General features: G+C 32.2%; 1 protein-coding gene across 1 annotated transcript in view; it reads left to right on the top strand.

The window, feature by feature from the left end:
• Positions 1–22,824, top strand: part of LOC130894286 (uncharacterized) — a 462,711-nt gene that overhangs the window by 345,769 nt on the left and 94,118 nt on the right. Inside the window, exon 23 of the mRNA XM_057801000.1 lies at positions 7,254–7,450. Coding sequence (XP_057656983.1) covers positions 7,254–7,450 — 197 coding nt within the window. The remainder of the gene's footprint in view (positions 1–7,253; positions 7,451–22,824) is intronic.

Below are 22,824 nucleotides of genomic sequence, written 5' to 3'. Positions count from 1 at the left end.
AAACGGATCAATAAAAATTTGTGGACATTTTATTCTCGGATGCAACTTCCCTAATTTATCTTTCTGTAGTAGGGATCTTTCTGTAGTTGAGAGTTTCCCTACTCAGCAAAAGAAGAAGAGATTTGGTAAAAAAACAATCAATTGGAAATATTGGAGAGTATATTAACCTAAATTCTACCTGGTGAGAGTGTCACACAGAAGTGTAGAGAATAGAAATGAAACAAATTCATTGGATGGCTTAAATATTCACAAAAAAGTTTATTTGAGCCATGGAAATTGTCCCAATAACAAGACTGATGATGTGAAAGTTTCGATCATCTAATTATTGTGCAAATGAATGAAATGAATTCGTTATTTCGTGAATCGGTTACTTCCCAACAGACTTTTCGTATTTATATATTTGACGTTATCTATTTGAGCGAGGGGATGTCATCGCTAAATTTTTTAAATGGAAATGTGGATGTTATAATACATTGTTTGAAAAGTTCTTTTGAATACCTATCCATACCTAGTCATATCAATATGTTTGAGTAATTAATGTGAAATGTGTGAAAAGTTTCCACTATCACGATAAATTGTATTATTTATTAAAATATATTTTGTGATCTATTTTGGTACACTTCACCTTTCAAGTAACCCCATAAAAAGAAATCAAGAGGAGTCAAATCAGGTGATCTAAACACCATAAGCCAGAAATTTTGAAGAAATCCTAAATATCGAGGACCTGTTTATTCTGTTTGATCTCTATATACACATTTGATAGCTTTTGGAAATAACCTCTCCACCACTCTACGAGTTTTTCTACATCCTCGGATCTCAATAGTCCTTTTTCGTTTTTCATATAATTATTCCTTCACCATATCTTCTTTTAATCCAAATCTTTATGATCTGCTTTTTTGTTTTGAAATGAAAGTATTCTCATCCCGAACATTCTCTATAACCTCCGGAGTTATTTGAGCAACCTCAATAAGTAACCTCTCTTTGAGTTCAATTATATTTTGTCATCTATTTTGGTATACCCATAAAAATGAATCACCCTTCTATTGTTTCTTTTTCGGCGAACAAGAAGTTTTGAAGACATTCTAAATATCGAGAACCTGTTAAGGTTTCTTCGACAAAGTATGGTACAATAATCTTATTCTTTATTATATCCGCCCAAGCATTAGCTTTCTGGGTATTCAGTACGGTATTTTCTCATCCAGGGTGAATATATTGCACATCGATGAATTTTACGATTGACATGAACGTTTATTAGAAATGTATCTTGTTCAGAGACAAAAACCTTCCTGAAAAACATCGAATCTGTTATTTAGCTCCTTTATAATTTCACCAAATTCATTTCGCCTATAAAAATCATCTTCCATAAGTTCTTGTGCTTAACTTACTTCGTAGGGATTTCACTTTTCCTGCTTTAGCTTTTTAAGAACTGTTGAAAGGTCCATATCATTATATAATGCTACTTGCCGTGAGCTGCTATGGGGATTACCTTTCAAGTGTAACCTAACATCTAGTTGTTTGTTTTCATATTGGTGAAAAGTTGGTAGATAAGATATTTCTTCACCAGTGCCGGCCTCTACAAAATTAAGTTTCGAATTTCAATAAATACGTCACACCAATATTTAGAACATTTTATATTCTGTTGAAATTTCATCAATAATATTTGTGACATTAAGCAAATCAATAAGTATACATATTGATATGGCTGTATAGGTATTTAAAAGACCTTTCAAATAATATATTACAACACATACATTTCTTTTTAAAATTTTAGGAATGACGTCATCACATACAGTTAGCCTGTTTGAAAATAAAAATCGACAGACTTCAGAATTTTTCCCTAAAGATACCGGTTTACAAAATAACGAATTTACTCTTTTCATTTTCACCATAATGTATATCAAATATCTTATAATGTTTGTAACTTGATCTGGACCTGTTTTCCGGAGAAATTAAAAGAAAAATAGTTACAGCGACTACAGGAATTTCCTCCCTCAATTTATGTCGTTTTTCGTTAATAACTTTGTTATTCTCGATTTTATGAAAAAAGTCATAAGAGCAATTTTGTAGAGGACAATGTTTTTTGCGCGGTGGATATTTTCATTGTTATTTCGCGAAAACGATTTTACCCCTTTTTCGTAGATAGCTGATTTTCCTCAAGTAGCAACCTCACAAACTTGCATTCAAGTAAATACGTAGTGCGTTGTCAATAAACAAAGAGAAAATGATTCAAAGAAATTAGAGCGAATTTTGATTTATGAGAACTGACATTATTGTATGAAAAAAATGGACTTGTAGAACAATATAAAGACGAAAATCAACTAAGATGGATCGGACGTATGAAAAAAATAAGTAAGGGAAGGATTACAAGAAAAATACTAGAAGCCAAAATAGTATGAGCAAGAATCAGAGGAAGACCAAGGAATACCTGGATGGACGAAATCAACAAATTTAATTAAAACAGAAGAAAGAAACTACGTAAGGTACTGCCACAAATAAAAGACCGTAAGAAATGGAAAAAAGACTCCTTAAAAATAGAAACTCAGTCTGAGTCTCAGTCTCAGTAACGAAAATTATTACGATCAGCTTGATCATTGAGTGAAAAATTGCACTTCTTAAAAAGCATACCGTCATTGGATGATATTTTCAAACAATATAATAACATTCAAACACAGAAATAGATTCTCCCAAACCTTCTGCCGGAACGTTCCGAGTAGGTTAGCGACTGTATGATTTACGAGTATATTACATCAACTTTTACAGTTCACACAAAGACGCTTGATTGAAGAATGAATAAGAAAGAGATAGTATTTTCAATTTTGACGTATTTTTCATAAGGTTTTTTATAATTACTTACAATAACCGATATAAGGAATTACATTTGATTTTGAAACACAACATGGATATAACTGTGAAACAGTTAAAAATTTACAACAGTTTAAAACCGTATTTTCTTTCTATTCTTTTCCTAATGTTTGTTAAACTAAACCAAATTCTGAATAACACCGGAATATAAAAGGCATATTCCGATTTAGGGATTGGGTGATTTGGGTCGAATTCAACGCCCACGCCAACGAATGGATATCCTTGTTAGGATCTCCTAAACTTTCACCTAATTAGAAGTCTGTTAATATAAAAGTAATCACTTACTTTCGGATAAAAAATATACTTTCCCTCAGTGGGATCATCAGTTATGCGTGTGTATCGCTGTTCTAAAAGAACAATGACACAACTACTAAAACTGAAATTTTACAGGAGACAGAAATTAATTGAAGTACTTACTGTCAAAATAAATTAAGGACTGAAAATATTAACAAATGTGAATGTATAGCACATATTCTTCACTTTTATATTGACAGACTTGGAATTAAAACAATATTAGTTTTAACCCTAATTTTCAATTTTTAATTATGTCTCTGTGCAGAGCTAGGGTATAAAGTAAACAAAAACACTTTATATAATTTTATTTTTCCATGGAAAGAATAAATTTTTAATTATCATCGCTCAACATTGAAAAATTAATATAAAATAGATGAAAATTATCACATGAATAATTTATCAATCTCCCTGAAGAAGAAGGAAATAAACAAATAAAATGAAAAAATACATATGGATTCACAAAACTTGATAAAATGTTTTATAATTGTGGGGAATCATGTTGCTATCAAAAAGCTAATTGAGTATTTTTTGTTGTTGTCTAGCAGAGTGATTTTATTTCCCTATGCAGGTTTCAAACTAGTGTTCTTAGTTTGTTTTGCCTGTACACCTGACCGCCTTCACTTAACACTTCACTTAGTAGTTTTGCTTAAGCCGGTACTACACGATGCGTCCAAAGTTTGCACCAACATTCGCGTTCCAATGTACGGCTGCACATGGAAGGAATACTGCAAGCAGTGCTGCAACTACACGATGCGAGCAATTTTCTTACCTAAGAAAATAAAAATGTGACAAAAAGTGATGAACAGCATAGAGCAGATATAAATTGTACGCATGTCATTCGACGAATGTTTTACTTCTAATGGTAGCATTGGAACGTTGACATTGAAAAGTCTGTTTTTTTTATACGCACCAAGGAGTACCGAGCATTGTAACGGAGTTGAAGCAACAGTTGTACAACTACACACACTTCTGGTCCACTTACGTGTGAATGCTACGTGTTTTGTATGAAAAACCGAAGTTACCAGTATCATCCAGTTGATTTTAAAAGAATGTATATATGTTGTATGCTGTTCATCACTTTTTTGTCACGTTTTCATTTCCTAATTGTACAATTTTAATTGAATACGTTTTGTAAAAACGTACACCCAATTACGACCGTGTTCACAATAAATTTTTCATACTCTTCTATGTTGTCTGAAGAATATTCATTGAGTAAACAATTTTTTTCGTCTTTCAGATAGGATGGATGGACCTTTTCAAGGAATACACGTCTCTTTTTTAGTTTCTGTACACGTAATAATAATTGTGTTTATGATAGTACAACTATAGTCACTGCTACTGCATTTCTCTCATCATTTCATTTTTTACTTCTGTTGTTATGTGAAACTTCACTATTGTCAGAAAACGTCAACAAAATTCAGAAAATAATTTGGTGAACAATCGAGTTTATGGAAACACGACACCGATATTGGCAACTCGCATACACTAGATATTTTTTCTAGCTTGACTGCAGTGCTGTATCCAGTCTTCGTCCTATGTTCAGCCAACAAAAAAGTGAATGTTGGCTCAAACGTTAAGCGCATAGTGTAGTTGCAGCACTGCATCCAGCCTTCCTTCCAATGTTCACATCTACGTTGAAACGCGAATGTTGGACGGATCGTGTAGTGTCGGCTAAAGCATTTCTGATAATTTGAATTATATCATTTTTTGAAGTCTATGGAGTTCACAGAAACAGCACATTTTGAACTCTTGATTTTAAACTGAATAGCATGTTCTCGTAACATAAAAGTATTACTATGACTGGTCTAGGTTAAAATATCGGACATACTATGAAATAGCTGCATATGATAAAATAATAGGTTATTTAGGTCAAAAAAGGCATTCAATTATGCAAAATATATGAACTGCTGGGTTAAACAACGATATAAAGTACAGTTATGACAATAAGAGTAGTGATAAATCATAATAATAACGACACAAAATACACTTACGTCGTTATTTTACTTAAATTGTAGCTTCGAATTTTTGTCTTTCCTGATTGCATCACTGCTACTCTAGCTTTATCCTCTCGTACACACACTTCCACAAATGACACTAGTGGCGATGTTCTCCTGACTGGAGAGAACAAACAACATGTTTCAACCACACTCTAGCGGACCAAGAGTTGAAATATAACTGCGTCGTTGTTCCATTATACACTATACACTTAAGCAATAAAACTAAATTACTGAAAATTTTACAGGTACGTCATTGTTCTTTTGGAACATCGGTATTATGAATATGCTGCGTATAGTATAAACATTCTGCATGTTGATTGGTTCATAATGATGAAGACCAAATATTTGTTATTTTTTTCAAGTGAATGTGACTTCAGACGAGAGTTTTACAAGCGAAAAGGTATTTGTAGCCAGTTTTAATAGAAAATCAATGATGAAACTTTTGAAGTACATATATTTACCAACCAATAATATGAAGCATATTGATACACGGAAAAAAATGTGAACTAGTTAGGTCACCTATTTGCTTTTTTAAAATGGTTCTCCCAGAGACAAAAGTTCAAGAATTATTACTACAAGGAAAACTGAGCACATATTCGAATAAGGTTTGTCGATGGGTCAGAAAATGGGAATTTTGTCAAGAAGATGTCAATAGTTATGAGGTTTATCAACAAATATTTCATTCATAATGTTAATTGAGTGAGTTTGACGCAATTGGTTTGAAATAAAGAGACCTAATAATGTCGAAAGCTCTCGTTATTTTTGGATGTCCATTCTTGAAAATGATTATCAATGGGGTTCAATGGTCTATGTGCACAAAACCGAAATTTTACAAATAAACAACAAATAATTCTACAAACTGAAGTAATGTAGTCCCTGATTTTTATTATTTAAAACATTTTTCCCATTTAATCCAAAACATTAAATCGATAAGAATCTGTACATTTCGTAATTTTAGAACAAATGACTATTGCACTCAAAAATTAAACATAAATATGATAATCAAATCAACAAATTATTTGTCCAGGAGGTGTTCCTGATTATAAAAGTGTAAGATGACACTTGAAATCTTTTGTTATTGTTATCAAAATGGTATTGAAATATTATTGTTTAAATAACAAAAAATTTAATAAGCCAGAAAAAATGCTTTTTTTGCAATGAATTATTTTTTTTATATTCTTTACAATATTTCGAATGAAAAAAGTCCTTACACCTATTATCGTGTCTCCAACCCATTGATTGTTATGAATATTTTAAAATGCAAAATCGCCGAAAATCCTAATTTTCCTGAATTAAATAATATACTTAAAAAATTGAAATGTTATAATTTTTTATCAAATATTTCAACTATCTTAAACAAATTAACTTAAATAGATTTGAAGAATTTTTTGTTTTATGTTTTATTTATATTATAACAATATTGCAAGGATGTTTGATTATGAAGGCAGCGATCAACCCACAGAGACTGTTAAAAGCCGGTATGATTAATTCTGTAATAAGTAACTTGGAATCGAGATTTATATCTTTAAATCAACATTTTGAAAATTTTGGTTTTCTCTTGTTGAAATTAGAAAAAAATTCCAAAAGAGGAAATACTGAACAACTGTCAAATTTACACAACTCCTTTAAAGACGTGAAACATCTGCTCTAATATATCATAGAGAACGATTAGAAAGAAATTTGCCAAAATATTAACATTGTCATTAGAATTTTGTTAATAATACTTGTAAGTACTGCTTCCGCTGAAAGGAACTTTCCAAAATTAAAACTAATTGAAAATTATTTTAGAAATACTATGGATCAAGAAAAACTTTCAGCTTTGGAACTTTTATTTATTGAAGCAGATACAACATAAATTACGAACCAATCGTTAAGGAGTTCAGTAAAATCAAAAGATGAAAATTTCTGTTTTTTCAATTATTTCATTTTTGTTTAATATTCCAAAGAATTATAAGTAAAAAGTATGTGTCTTAATGTTTACTTTCAAGTGATTTTATATTTCTTCCTTCTTGCACCATAAGAGGGCCTCACGACCTTGCCCACATTAAGTTTAGGTCTTGCGCCGCCACTGACTAAGCCGTTCTCATTTATTTGTTTCAGATAAAGTGAAGAAGAAATATGCTAGCTTGGGTAATAATATCCTCATGGTACAACTGGAACGCTCCAATCAAGGATTGGGTCTGAGTCTAGCTGGCCATAAGGATCGAAATTGTATGGCCGTTTTTGTTTGTGGACTTAACCCGAAGGGAGTCGCATATAAAACGGGAAGCATACAAATCGGAGATGAGATATTAGAGGTAAGGAAATATAATTTCCAGGAAAAAGTCCATCTTTCTTTTCGAATAATTAAACCATAATTCTTATCTAATGGAAATGGACAATGACTTGTAGTAAATCAACAGTTTTTTTTGTTTTCTAAATTTATAAAATAATGCTTTCCATTCATTCGATTCTATCCATTTCCTACGAAAACTACAGGAGTATTTCAAAGTAATGTCGGCTTTTATGTGTGAAATTTTCCATGCCTCAGTTTAAACATGTAATGGTTAAGACTCTTTATTTGAAGAGTGCAATTCTCTTCTCAATTTTTATCATTCTCTATCTGTTTATTAACGACGCAGTACGTTTTCATCATAAACTAGCTAACCCGACGAACTTCGCACCGCCTAACAGTCGATTCTTTAGTTTTTTTAATTTTTTAATACTTATTCTGCTATTTGGGACGCTGAGCTAGTAGTTAGGATAAGTTAATAAGTCAATAATTACATTATTTCAAAAAATGAATATTATAAAACACCAAAAAATCTTCTGACAGTCAAGAAAAAATTGAGTTTTATTTTTTATTGTTGTATTCTATAATACACGATATTTTTTGTTTGATTATCTGGTGAGTAAACAAAAAGTACAGATGATTTTCCAAAAAGGCACCATGCAACAAACAATTATCCATGCGAGAAACATGGCATTTCTAGATAAATACCACATTTAATGACTGCCACTGGGAAAGCAAGCCGTACTGGAAACTGCAGTCGTTTATACTTATAGTACGTCAGTCGGAGTTATTGAGATGCGGTGTAACAAAACGTCTTCTCTTTTATACTTTCCTTTCGATATGATTGCTTCTATTACGTTATTCAGTAATTTTTTTATCGCTAATCGTGTACCGTTACAAAGTCGCGGTTGATTAATATTTCGCAATATTATAACTACAAATCCAACCTTTAATTGAAGTCTAAATCAGTCTAATTCATTCGCGTCCAGTCAAGTCGAAGGCTTTTGAATTGGAAATATTAACTTACCATTGAAACAAAGAGAATGTGTAAATCTGGTTTCATACTAAACGCGTCCCGTCAATCCCCGCTTAGTATAAATAGAGTATAAATAAGTCAGAAACACCCAAAACTTTTTCAATTTTAAATAAATGTTTGGCTTTTAGATTTAGTAATATTACATCAATGTACATCAAAGAGACATTTACATTTCAAGTGACATTTTATCACAGACAATTCTTGTTTGACTAACGTTACCATCGTATAAATATTGACAAATATTCGCATATTATACGATACTAACGTCACTCATTTGTTTTGCCTTCCCTGACCCTCTTCACTTATACTTGATTATATTATGTTTTCAAACTTCTTCAGACAACTTTTAAAATTTTTCTCTGCGTAAAAACCATCCTCGCACTCCAAGAGTTATTATAAGAAAAGAATTAGTGAAATCGGTTCAGCTGCTCTCGAGATTTGCACTTAGCCACGCATTCAGCATTCATTTTTATATTATAAAAGAAGATAGTATGAAGTGGTAGCAAGGTTAATATCTGAACTTGAAGGGGAAAACACCTTCAATGAGCGAAGGTAGCAGCGTTGGTTTAATCGTTTTAATGGTGGAGATTTGACGCTTGAGGTCTTCGACCTGCGTGGGATACACCCAACCTAGTACCACTCTCTGATAATCGAACTCCTTTGCCATAGTGCCATATGAATTAACCAAAATTCAAGCGAAACGTGAGTAGAGGTGTGTAAACAACCCCCTTGGCCTGTCATAATATGATCGTTTTATAAGACGCATGTTACTTGCGATGAAAAATCAGTGGTTAGGCAAAGGACAATTACTAGAACTTGTCTTAAAAAGAGGTCGAGCGGAAAGTCTTGTTGTGTGTCTGGTGAAATTATAAAGGTTTAGTGTGATTCGAACTTTATTGGCACCAAACAGCAACAGTCAAAATCGAATAGTCCACACCAGAAGAGATAAGAATAGGCGTGCGACAAGAATGAGTTTTGTCTCCCCTTCTGTTTAACATATACAGCAGGCATAAAGATCAAAGGAAACATTTCAAACAATCTTCGTTACGCAGATGATACCGTGGTAGTGGCCAGTAGCCTACCAGATCTTCAATTTCTTATTGACGTTATTGTAGAATTCGGCCTTTATATGAATACGTCCAAGACCAAACTATTGATATTCTTAAAAATACAAAGTAACGCCACGCTAAGACTCCATGGAGAGAATCTGTGATTCCTGGGCACGCTCGTCAACCAGCAATGCGACCCAAAACTCGAAATCAGATCAAGAATTGAGCAAGCGCGGAAAACTCTGAACAACATGAGGATACTTCTGGCAAAACGCAACCTCAGCCTGGAACTCCGGACCAGAATGCTTCGCTGTTACATCTTTCCTGTTCTTCTGTACGAATGCGAAAGTTTGGCCATGGATACGGCTACAAAGAAGAAACTTGATGCGTTCGGAATGTACGCCTACAGAAGAATTCTGCAGATATCTTGGACGGAACATAAGACAAATACTATAGAGGTCCTATAGCAAATAGGTAAACATAAAGAACTTCTCACGACAATCAAGGAGAAAACGTTGCATCACCTAGGACATATAATAAGAGGCAAGCGATATGAAATTCTCCGCCTGATAATAAAAGGGAAAATCGAAGGAAAACGGTCGGTCGGTCGTAGACAAAATTCATGGCTGAAAGACTTGCACAGATGGCTGCAGAAATTTTCAGAGCTGAGGTTTCCCGTGTGACAATAGCAGTGCGAGAATGTTTTATATACAAGCCCAAAGAATGGTTTTAAAGAGCTTGCTGAATGTTGAGTTAAAACCATTTAATACGGTGAACTATACTTCGAAAATTGAGGTTATCTTTTTGTATGATTATTTAATAAACGAACATTGGACACTGATATTAATCTGTGATAACTGAATGACGGTGATCTTTGAGTGAATTTTTTTGAATTTTGAGGAAAGTTTTCTACTGTTCTAATATCAAACCTCTGTAAGCGCGGAATCGGTCTCACTCGAAAGATTCATTCAAAAGTTAAAACTTTTCTGCAACTTTTTGAGAAACTTTCATAAAAGTAATGTGTTCTGTTATTGAAAATCAATTCTACATGGAAAGATGCATCATTTTAATAAAACTTTTTACCTATCACGAAATAGAATCTCAATTTTTTACATCCATATATGTTATGTTTATATTTTTAACAAGAAATATTTTATATTTTGTGATCAGTTCAGGCTTTGTTTATTTATGAAGTATGTACATATTTCAACACACTGTTTATCAACTATCTATCTATCTACTATCCGACAGTACTCTTTAGAAACAACGCTTCATGAGAAATCGTTGCTATTTTAATTCCCGGAAACGCTTTTGCAGGTCTCTGATGGTACTCATTGTACTTGATGGAAACTTCTCCACGTTATCGATTTCTCTGAAAATACCAACATTGTATATACCTTTTTAAAACATGAGCCAGCAATTATCCTCCATTGAACAGTCAGATGGCAACTCCGTCCAATAAATATTCCATACTGATATCCTACACTTTCAATCCAACTCCAACTCCAACTCCATTGGTATCATCGATCACTAAATCTCGCTACTCTCTTCTGAGCTACGATGATAATTCACTTACAGCTAATTCTTTTCTTCAATGGGGCTTTCAATGCTGTTTATTAATAGAAATCAATTTTGAAATAAAAGTAATTGCTTGTAAACCTCATAGCCAATTCAATTCTTCTGCGTGTACTTCAATTGCAATATTAGAGCCCTTCCAAAATATTCAATAGCTTCGAAATCATATAAGCACAAAATTCAGTGAAAGAAGAATAATAAAGTTATCTTGCTATGAGATCAACGTGAAATATGCAGCCAGAAACTGCTTACCTCAGAGTATTGTAGTATTTATCGAAATAGATCAAGTGACCAACAAGATACTATATTATTACATTTCCAACAATCTCCATTTACCAATGGGAAAACATCACCAAAATATTATTTGATTATTAATATGAAAATGATAAAAAAATTGTATGAGAAAACCTTGTCAAAAACAGTTTTACGAAGGTTGAATAATTTTCAAATTCTTCCGCTGCGATCCCTCGTACTTTAAGGGTATCAAGCGCATCATGATGTCAATTGCTTACTATGATGAAAGTTGTGCTAATCGCCACTAGTGAATAGGGTGCTGCACTTTTAATATCACTATTTTTTAGCATAAACGTATATCCATTAATCGATTTATTCATTACAAAATCAATTATAAAACGAGAACAGGTTTATTTAAATCAATAGGGAATTTTCAATTCAAATCAACAGTAGTAGTTATAATTACACTAGTCGATTAATTTGTATTGTAGCTCTTTCTAAATTTATATGTCAGGGGTGGTTCCGAGCGAATCTGACATTATTAGCTTGGCTAAGTAAATGAGTACTTGGAAACCGGACTGATATTTTATAAATAAATATTATGAAACTACCCCAACTTAACAATTTAACCCCAATTCTTCTGTAGAATCTACTTTTGATGCAATCTAGGAGGTTTTCTCGCAAACAAACGAAAGCATTCTAAATTGCCAAATAAACGTTAAAAATCGCAATGTCAACATTCCTTGTGAATTACATTTAACAATAACATACCCGTAATGATATCTCATAACATACAGGTGCGTTTTGAGAAGAAACCTTAAACTTCTTGGTTTTATTAAATTGCAATGAAATTTTTATTTACGTTAGACTTTATTTGGTCTATTTACACAAATTTAGTCAATTGAAAAACATGAAAACTGTTAGCATTAGCAAGATATATTTAGGATTGAAAGAGTGATGCCCCTAAATGTAGGCAGCACATTATACAATTTCTTTAATGATGGGACACGTTTTCTTAAGTAGCGTGCTATGAAAATAAATGTCATTTATATTGTTCATTTCTTGAAGAAAATATGATTGGATCCGAACATTTTCTCAACTTTATCTACGAATATGTCTGATAGTGGTAAAAGTGAGGAAATTTGAGAACTCTACCGGAGATTTTAGAAAAAGCTCAAGCTGCCACACATAAATTGTTACCGCTAAAATCTAAAGAAAGGTACGAAATTACCTATCAAAAATTTATAGATTGGCCACACAAGCATAACGTTAAATCCTTTTCGGAGAATGCTTCCTTTATTCCTTAATTACAGAAATGGAAAATGCATAGAATAGATTGTGGCGATAAACATAATCGGTAATACACCACGTAAAATTGCTGAGTTGCCGGAACCAAAGCAATATACTGGCTATTGTTTCAGGAGATCATCAGATACTATGTTAGTTAATGCAGGAGGTGATATGCTATCATTAAAACGTCTTGGTGGCTGGCAATCTTCTACGGTAGCGGAAGGCTATGTGAATCAATCTCTTTAAAATAAAAAAGACAACGCATTACGAATATCGGAGGCAATTACCAATTATCAATCTTCGTCTTCTGATGTACCGAGCAGTACTACAATTATAGATAACCGTTCATCAACATTAAATAATAAGGCACAATCGATTTACAATAATTGTTCAAACAACTGCTGAAGTAATGAAGTTTAAATAATTGCGATGTTTTTCATTTAATGGAAGAAAATGAGGGGCGTAGAAAAAGTATAATACGTTACACGAGTTATAAGCTCATCATTACTTACAACCCTTTTTACGTAATATACTATTACTAGTCTCGATCTTTATTAACAGGGACAAAATATTGAAGGAATATTGAATTACATCGCATGTGAAAAGCGTGATTTCTTTTTTGTCGATACTAACATCCCCAATGGCTCGAAAATGCAAGGAGAGGTTGTAATTACTCACTAGTTTCGACGTTATTACGTCTCATGAGAGTTAAATAACAACCCTTATTTGGGCATGAGACCCAAACTGAAGAAAACATCTAAAAGCGTCGCTATTTGATTCAAGGATTTAAACAGGTAGAAATCTATCGTAGCCGCTGATGATGATGTCAATCGAACTTTCTCTGGATATTAACATCCCCAATGGCTCGCAATTGCAAGGAATCTATATTATCGGCGACTACGCTAGATTTCTACTCTTAAGCATAAAGGCATTTTGTGGGTTTGTTAAAAGCAATAAGCTCATCTAAATTGAATTTTTTTCAGATCTTATTTTTGAAAAGGTTCATGCTATTTAATTTATACCGTACAAAATAAAAAAAGGTAAAAATTTTGAGAACACAAAAATCTATAATATTGTACTCTACAAAATTTTACGTACCATTGATAGTTTTTGAGTTATTTTGAAGAGAATGAGATTCTCCTCTTAATTACGAAAATGATTTTCTCACTCAATTTTTTTCAAAAATGATTACTTTGAACTCGTCAAACACTTAGAACATATTACAAGGACATAAATAAAGTGAATTATGAAGTGGCAACCATTTTTTTCAAATATGGTGGAACAGAAGGTGATATTTTCACAATTTTTTTCCAACGAAATAATAGGAATCGACATTATTCTTTTCAGAACTTGCTTTGTTTTGATGCTAGGAACTTCTGTAAAAAATAAAAATCGATGTTTTCTGAAGTACTTACTAAGGTTTTATGGGTTCTCCACGAAAAATTGGTTTTTGGTTACTGAACACAGAAACTTTTCATTTTTGCGCTTGAAAATATCAACTTGAATACACATTTTTCAAATTTTTTCATAAGCTATAATCTTGCTCTCCACATATTGTTTGCTTAGAGGCGTATTTCTCCAGTTATTCGCAAAAAACCGTCCAAAAACGTGTTTTTTGCCTGAAAATCAACAATTTCAAACGCGAATAAATCAAAAAGTATTGACCCTCACTCTAAGTCCAAATTTGTATGAAAATCGGTGCTTATAGCTTATAACTTATAACTTATAAATTCTGAAGGACAAGCAGGAGGATATTATCAAACAAGACTGATTGAGCACATGAAACGTTTTAGACAATCGGAAGCTACATAAGTTTCTAATGGGTAGGGGGTATATGCACTAAAAATATTTTTTTGAGTACTGCATGATTGTATTATTGTTTGGCATAAATTGAAACTTGGACTTCAGTATACTAATAAGCTATTAAAAAGAAAAAAATGTAGTTAGATATCTGCAAAGGAATGCTTTCCTAAATCATGAAGATTTATCTATTACTGCTATCACTAGATAGATCAACACCTCTTTCATGAACATGAGTTTTTATTTTTATACACAGCTCATCATCCTTAAGAGTTGTGAAAAAACTCGATCTCTTCCAAAAGTACCTCTTCACAAAACAATTACAAACCGAACAAGTAAGAAGAAGCAGTCCTCTAAAATAGACAGATTGAAAAGATGACATCAATAATGATAAAAGATAAGATTAAAAAAGTTCTAAGGAGAGCATCAGTTCAATTTTAAGTGATAATGTAATCCTCGAGGACATAACACCCAGAGAACAAGAATTACGAAAAGCCTAAAATATCTAAAGCAACATAATAGAATGGGGAGTTTGTTTTCATTGAAGTGGCTAGAAAGAAAACATTAATATTGATAGAGTAATAGACTATCGAGATTTTTAGGAACCTAAATATTTGAACAGATTTTTGGTTTCTAATAAATTTAGCAAAGACCTAAAGAAACCCATGTTTTTTACGCTCTAATATTGGTCTCAATCTTCCGCAGCCTCACACTATAAGCGATTCAATTTTGTGTTTCTTTCAGGAAATAATCTGGAAATTCCGTGAAATATTCATGAGACAATGTAATGAAAATACAATCTCATAGTGACGTAGAAACGTTGAAATCGAAGTAAGTGTGAATGGTGAAAGATCAACAATAAAATTCTGTATTAAACTTTATTCTATATTGATAATTCTCCATAATTAAATTGTCAGACCCCGTACAACAATATACAAAGATCTGCTAAGGGTGGGAGGACAAAAAATCCGTACAAATTGCTTTAATTTAATTATTAGCACTGTACTCTTTGAAACAATGGTTTCAACACTATAATTACATATATTCTTTACAAATGAATCAGCACCGAGTCGGCTGGCTTTGCTAATTTTTGCATTTAAATGTGGCTTTCAATTACGAAATACTGAATCTGGCGTTTGTCGACGTTTGCTCAAAATTCTCTTTTTTGTATCTTCATGTGCGTTTCGTTTTAAATTTCACCAAAAAAGTTCAATTCACCTCAGTTGAAGCACATTAAAAACATTCCTAGACTTCCTAGAATAAATATTGAACTTTGCAAAAGCTCCCTCAACGTTCTTTGCATAATAATCAGTTGCTATATCTGACCAAAACACAATAGTGTATTATGTAACAAGATTTGTAAGTATACGCATGATGTGAAAAATTTCATGAGTGCGTAATGGGCTTACAACTCTCATAACGTAATATACTTTTGCTACGCCCATTCATGCACGCTACTTAAGAAAACGTGTCCTATTTTCAAAGAAATTACATAATATGCTGCCTACATTTAGGGGCATCTCTCTTTCAATCCTAAATATATCTCGCTAATGCTAAAAGTTTTTATGTTTTTTAATTGACTAAATTTGTGTAAATAGACCAAATAAAATAAAGAATATTTTTTCTACGTCCATGTCTGTAAATGTCAAAAATCGCACTGCCAACATTGTAAATGACATTTAACAATAACATACACGTAATGAAATCTCATAACATACACATGCGTTTTGAAAAGAAAACTTAAATTTATTGGTTTAACTATAATAAAATCAAATTTTTATTTATGTAAGCCTTAATTTGGGAGGATTGAGAGAGTGATGCCCCTAAATGTAGGCAGCACATTATGCAATTTGCTTAAAAATAGGATACGTTTTCTAAAGTAGAATGCATGATTGACGTAGAAAAAGTATAGTACGTTTCACGAGTTGTAAGCCCATTACGCCCTCGTGAAATTTATGCACTCGCCGCTGCGCACTTCTTGCGTAATGGGTTCAAGACTGATTAGAAAAGGAAAATAAGTCTTGTGCCTTAGAGCCTGTAGTTCTATAAATATTTATACATGTACATGTTTGAAGCTTCCTAAATGTTTTGAAATTTCTCCAAAAAAATTTATGGTATCTCAGAAATTGGCACTACGTTCAGCTAACTTAAAAAGTGTTGTAACACTCTTTTATTCAAACGGAAACCATTCTTTTTCCAAACACCGGTGGATTCCAATATAGGAAATAATATGTATAAGTCTATGCTTATAAACCTATACTCGTATCTACTCAATTTTGTATAAAATTGAAAAAATTTAAATTTCTCTGTGGTTATTATAAATGTCTGAATCACTAAAGCCTTTTTTGAAAGATTCCACAAGGAACAAAAGTGTCACCAAATAATATTTGATAATAATTTGCAGTTAAAGCACAATTATATCGAGCGCATATATCATGTCCTGTTTAGGGTATAATAAATGAGATTTATCAATAATTTGACAAGACTTTCAAGAGTGTCTGTAATTTTCAGAAAAATAGTAGTTTTCGATATACAATCTACTCAACTCAACAAATATTCATAGTCATGCTATCTTCTGTCTAGTTAACAGGCTCACGAGCCAAAGTTATATGCTTCCCCTTGTATCTAATTCTAAACCAAAGTAGATAGTGTGTATTGACACAAGTGGTTGTATTATCTCTCCCCGTTCCTGTTAGATCTAATTGTTATACATGAATAACACCATGTACTTGCAGAACTACACCACACAAAAAAATTCCATTCAAACAACCTGACTTGAACAGAATCATGTTGCTGACTTGGCATGTAACTACTTGTGAATACTTTCTTGTTTCTCTAAATACCAAGAAATAGGTTTTTAAAAGGGGCCATTAAAAAGGGACTGACATAGGAGAATGAGAGAGTAACCAAAGGAAAAAGGTTTGGATGTAGTTTAGAGGAATATTACAGAGGTAGAATCGAATTGGAGTGCAAAAGTGAAGAACTGCAGCCTATAGATAATTGTGAAATCCGTTAAAAAACGTTGAGAGAAGAGTCATTGACTTCGAAGTACTGTATGTACGAGGATATATTGAAAAATTCTTAGCCTACTATAGAACCAAACAAAATTTCAATAAAAATAGTTTATAACTCAACATATTTTCCTCTTAATTGAATACATTTATTACAGCGAACCTGCAACGTCTCTAGACCTTTCAAAAAATGTTTCTTTTTGCTCTGCAAACCAGACCTACTACCTCTTCGTTGGAAGAAAATTTACGACCTTTTAAACTTTTTTTCTTGAATAACTTGAATAAGGGGGGTAGTAATTCAAACCGTAAATCCCGAATTTTGGAAAATCATTTGTTAAAATATTTGTCTTTGTTGCCTTGGTACATTTATTGCGCCGACAAAGTAGTTCCATATCGTCTTTGATATATCAGGTGTAGAGTGTAGAAAAATTCTGCTTTTAAAATAACTTGGATAATGATTTTGATTTTTGATACAATAACCAAAAAACCAAAGCTGAAATTCAAACTGATGATATGATAAGATAAAACTACATACAATTAAAAACGAGAATGTTGCCTTTATTCGACGACAATTATGCCTGCCTCTGCTGTGCCTTCCTTACGCAAGAGAAACTACAATCCACATTTCTTCATTATATTTATTCTATTTAATAATTTCGACAACTCACCTTTGCGTATGGCACACATTTTTTATCACTAGAAATTGCCTCATTTATTCCTGTATAGGTATAGATATTTTAAAATTGGTTTGTAGGTTGTTCAAACAAATTATGAATATGTTTCTAGCGAGAGAATATTTTTTACGGGTATCGAGAATCGAAAAATTTTGGTATCGACAAATCTCTAATGTAAATATTGACTAATTTCAGAATTTAAGGGCCTAAAGAAGTCATGCCCTCAATGTATCATTGTTTCTTTGAAATTTGTAAATTTTTCTATTGTTAGTAAAATAATAATATTATTGGAAGTCTCATTTTTGTATTTATTAATTTTGTTTCGTCCATTATAATCGAATAATAACTGGAATAGTAATCATATTTTTTTATAATTTTTCATCTACTTCTTTTATTGTAGACCAACCAATTCCCTTAATTATTTCTCTGAATACTTCAATTTTTATTTGATCACATTTTTGATTATTCACCATTCTTTTAAATACTTGTGAGTATACATTCTGTACATCTCCATTGAAATTTATTGTGTTACTTGTACCTACCCGTATTATTGTTTTCTTTTTATTTTTTTTTTTTTTGTAATGAACGAAAAACATAATTTACACATATTGTATGGTTGTCACGAAGAATAATGGTAACGCGAAGCTCAACAACAATCGTCAAAATTTGTAGTCAATTTATAACTTAAATCCTCGTTTTAGTTATAATCGAATGCGAAATAGCGTAACATATCTAAAGATAAATGATATACTTAATGCCACAAAGAGCAACACACCGTTTACGATTTGACGGTATCAAAATAAAATTATTGTTAAATTGACTCCCGATTACGGTACGTTATATACCCTCCTAGGTGCCGTCACAATGTTGGCTATGGTTTCTAAATATATGATAGTGAACTGTCATAATTAATTAATGCCATTCACTTTACATGCAAAAATTAATTTTACGAGATAACAACAAGGGGCATATTTAATTAAATGAATCTTCAGCACGTTATTAATGGATAAACCGTTTTCAAAACTGTCAACAGATAAGTAGAGCCTAAAATGTTGATAAAAAGAATTGAGTGGATAAAAGAAAAACCTAACGATAATCGTAATGCTCTAAATTTTTTTAAAAATTGTCATTAATCTCAGCACAAGAATTTAAGAATGATTTGAATATTAAATACTAACTAAAAATGATGACAAAGTTGATTGTGAACATACAGGGTGATCCTGTCTCTAGGATAGATAGTAAACTGTATTATATTTGGGGTTTGCTCAGTAAAAAATTTTCGTTACGCCATCCGTGTTCAAGATAAAGGGCGTTGAAAAAAAATTTTACGATTTTGCCGCAAATACTGGCAACAATTATATTGAAATTTTATAGGAATATGTTTTGGAAGCCGATACATCCAATGAATTTGTTTTTATGTCTGACTCTCACAAATGGCGTTAGTTACAGGGTTAGATACAAATAGTATAGAACATAACTTTTTCAATATTAGATTTATTAAGCAAAATTTCAAGTGAACTTAAATATCATTTAATTTTACATCAAAAAGGTTTCGAAATATTCTGATTTGAGAATTATGAAGTTATAACCGATGCTGGTATGAATTGAAGATAAATGTATTAATAAAACAAAAAATCACAAGATGCAAATTTAAAAGAGAAGGCTAATAACATAGAGTAGAGTAGGTGTTCAAAATGTCCTCCGTTTTCACGAATATGCAGTATTCGTGAGAAAGTTGGAAAAAGTATTCTTTTTTCCAATGAATCCATTAATCTTCGAAACGGTTGGGAATCAGCTATGAGGTCATTAAAGTTAAGTTAAATTATGTCTCTCAATTCTTAAAGTGATTTTACCTCTGTAACATAAACTTTTTCTTTATGATTCGATCAAATTGTGTAATGCAAGGGATTAAAATCGCATGATCGAGGAGGCCAATGAATCGGAGCTTCTGTACCTCTAACAATTCATCGATTCTGAAAATGGTTACTTTAGCATTAAATCTTCTAATACCTAGAAAAGTAATTACTTGAAAGTCCAGTTACAGATTACCAATTAAATTTTCAGGTACAATGTGATAACCTATTAATCTGTTACCGAAAGTTGCTGCTCAAACATTATCTTTAAGTGAGTGTTGGCAATGTGATACCCTTTTGACATGTGGATTCTTATCACACCAGTAGTGTGCATTATGGGAGTTAAACATACTTTGTCGCGTAAAAGTGGCTTCGTCCGTAAAAATTTGTTGTAACGTTTGACCAAATCCACTTTAACCTCTAGATCGTATGGCAAGAGCTATTGAACTTGTCCCAGAATGTATATTTTTAGGTGTCATATTCCCGGTTTCTCGACAACGTCGTTCAATGGATCTAAATGTATTTGTACTTGGTTATGTTCTTCGAAAAAATTTTCTGCATAATGCGTAACTGCCGCACTAGAGTTTCCTAAACACTCGCCTATGGTTAATAACATGTCCGTGTATCCAAAATTTGAGTACATTTTAATTAACAATATCCAATTTAACAAAAAACAAGGTTATTGACTCAACATCATAAATATCAATGAATGACAGTTTTCCATGGCAAACTCAGAGAGTGATATGTGCCTGGATTTTTTTAAGCAATCACTTATTCCAGGTATTAGAAGATTTAACGCTAAAGTAACCATTTTCCGAATCGATGAATTGTTAGAGGTACAGAAGCTCCGATTCATTGACCTCCTCGATCATGCGATTTTAATCCCTTGCATTACACAGTTTGATCGAATCATAATAGCTGATTCCTAACCGTTTAGAAGATTAATGGATTCATTGGAAAAAAGAATAGACTTGTGTATTTCTGAAAACGGATGACATTTTGAATACCTACTCTTGTGATTTTTTGTTTAATTAATACATTTATCTTTAATTCATACCAGCATCGGTTATTACTTCATAATTTTCAAATCAAAATATTTCGAAACCGGTACACAGTATAGAGTTTTATCAAGAGTACCTTTTTGATGTAAAATTAAATGATATTTAAGCTTAATTGAAATTTTGCTTAATAAATATAATATTAAAAAAATTATGTTCTATTCTACTTGGATGTATCAGCGTCCAAAACATATTCGTATAAAATTTATAAAATTTCAATACAATGTTGCCAGTATTTGCAGCAAAATCGTAAAACTTTTTTCAACGCCCTTTATCTTGAATATGGATGGCGTAACGAAAATTTTTTACTGAGCAAACCCCAAATATAATACAGTTTGCTATCTATCCTAGAGACAGGATCACCCTGTATGTTCACAATCAACTTTGTCATCATTTTTAGTTATTATTTAATATTCAAATCATTCTTAAATTCTTGTGCTAAGATTAATGACAATTTTTTAAAAAAATTTAGGGGATCACCTTGGATAGATACAGAAATGTAAAAGAAATATGTTCATATAGGAACTATTACTTTCTAGTAAGCAAAGATCAAAACGGTGTCTTATAAACCAAAAATAATAGTATCCGATATTTACTCACTTTATACGAACACATGTTTAAATTTTATTGGTGGGTGCAACAAGTTAAAACTTGCAAGATTCAATTATTATTCTTCAATTGTGAAGTATCTATTCAGTGTTTATGATTGTAATTTATTTCCAGTTAGCTCTGTGAGACGTAAATCGTGCTGTGCCGTGCTGTAGTATACGAATTGTTTTCGTTCTCGCAAATTCAGACAGAATGAATCTAGGGATCTGCCTTTCTACAGCGAAAAGGAGATTGAGAGAAGCTGGCCTTTTTGGAAGGGTGACATTGAAAAACCTCTTTTAAACATCGAATAAAATTAAGAGGTTGCAGTGGGCTAGAGAACAAGCAAGCAGAAGGAGTGAGATATAATTTTATGGAGTAATGTGTCAAAGTTTGAGGTTTTTGCGTCTAACAGAGGAGTGTTTGTGGGCAGGTCAAATGAAGAACTGATGTTAGATCCATGTGTAATCCCGACTGTAAAACACAGCGAAGGCTCGGTGATGTTTTGGGATGTTTTGGAGGAAGGGTGAGTGGAGACCTGGTAAAAATTGAAAGGATTTTGAAAAATAACACTATAAAAAAATATTAAATGAAAATCTAGTACGGTCTGGCCAGTGCCTGATCGGCAAAAAATTTATCTAACAGCATGACAACAATCTCAAGCTTTCCTGGAAGGTGTGCAAAGAGTATTTGAAAGAATTGGGAAGAAACTGAAAATGATAATTTGGCGGCCACAGCCGCCAGATTTCAACTCGATTGAGTTGTTGTAGGATTCAAAAAGTAGTGTCCTACTCCCACTTCACATCATTGGGATATCCTGAAAAACGAGTGAAAATTAGTCAACGATTTTGTCTCACAAAACTCCGTCATACAAAGGGAAATATTATTTTTATCATTTGTATTCCTAATGCTTCTATTTATTCTAATCAAACAAACAAATAACTTCAAATCACTGAAAGTAATAATGAAATTAACTTATTGTCTCAGTCTTATGATTATGACAAATCATACATTTTCTATTATCCATATTCCATAGTCAACAAACCATTTGGATTACTTATTTATACAAGGAGTAAAAATAGAAGTTTCATCCCTCTTAATATAATCCTAAGACATAGAATCTGGGAATTTAATATCAAGACAAAAGCCAGTATTTCCAAATGAATAACAGAGCAATTTTTCTACTGGCTTCAATTTCATCAAACTAACAATAATTCATCACGTAACCACG

The sequence above is a fragment of the Diorhabda carinulata genome, chromosome 5, assembly GCF_026250575.1.
Source record: "Diorhabda carinulata isolate Delta chromosome 5, icDioCari1.1, whole genome shotgun sequence".
Classification (NCBI taxonomy): Eukaryota; Metazoa; Arthropoda; class Insecta; order Coleoptera; family Chrysomelidae; genus Diorhabda; species Diorhabda carinulata.
This window is presented reverse-complemented; position numbering and strand designations above follow the sequence as displayed.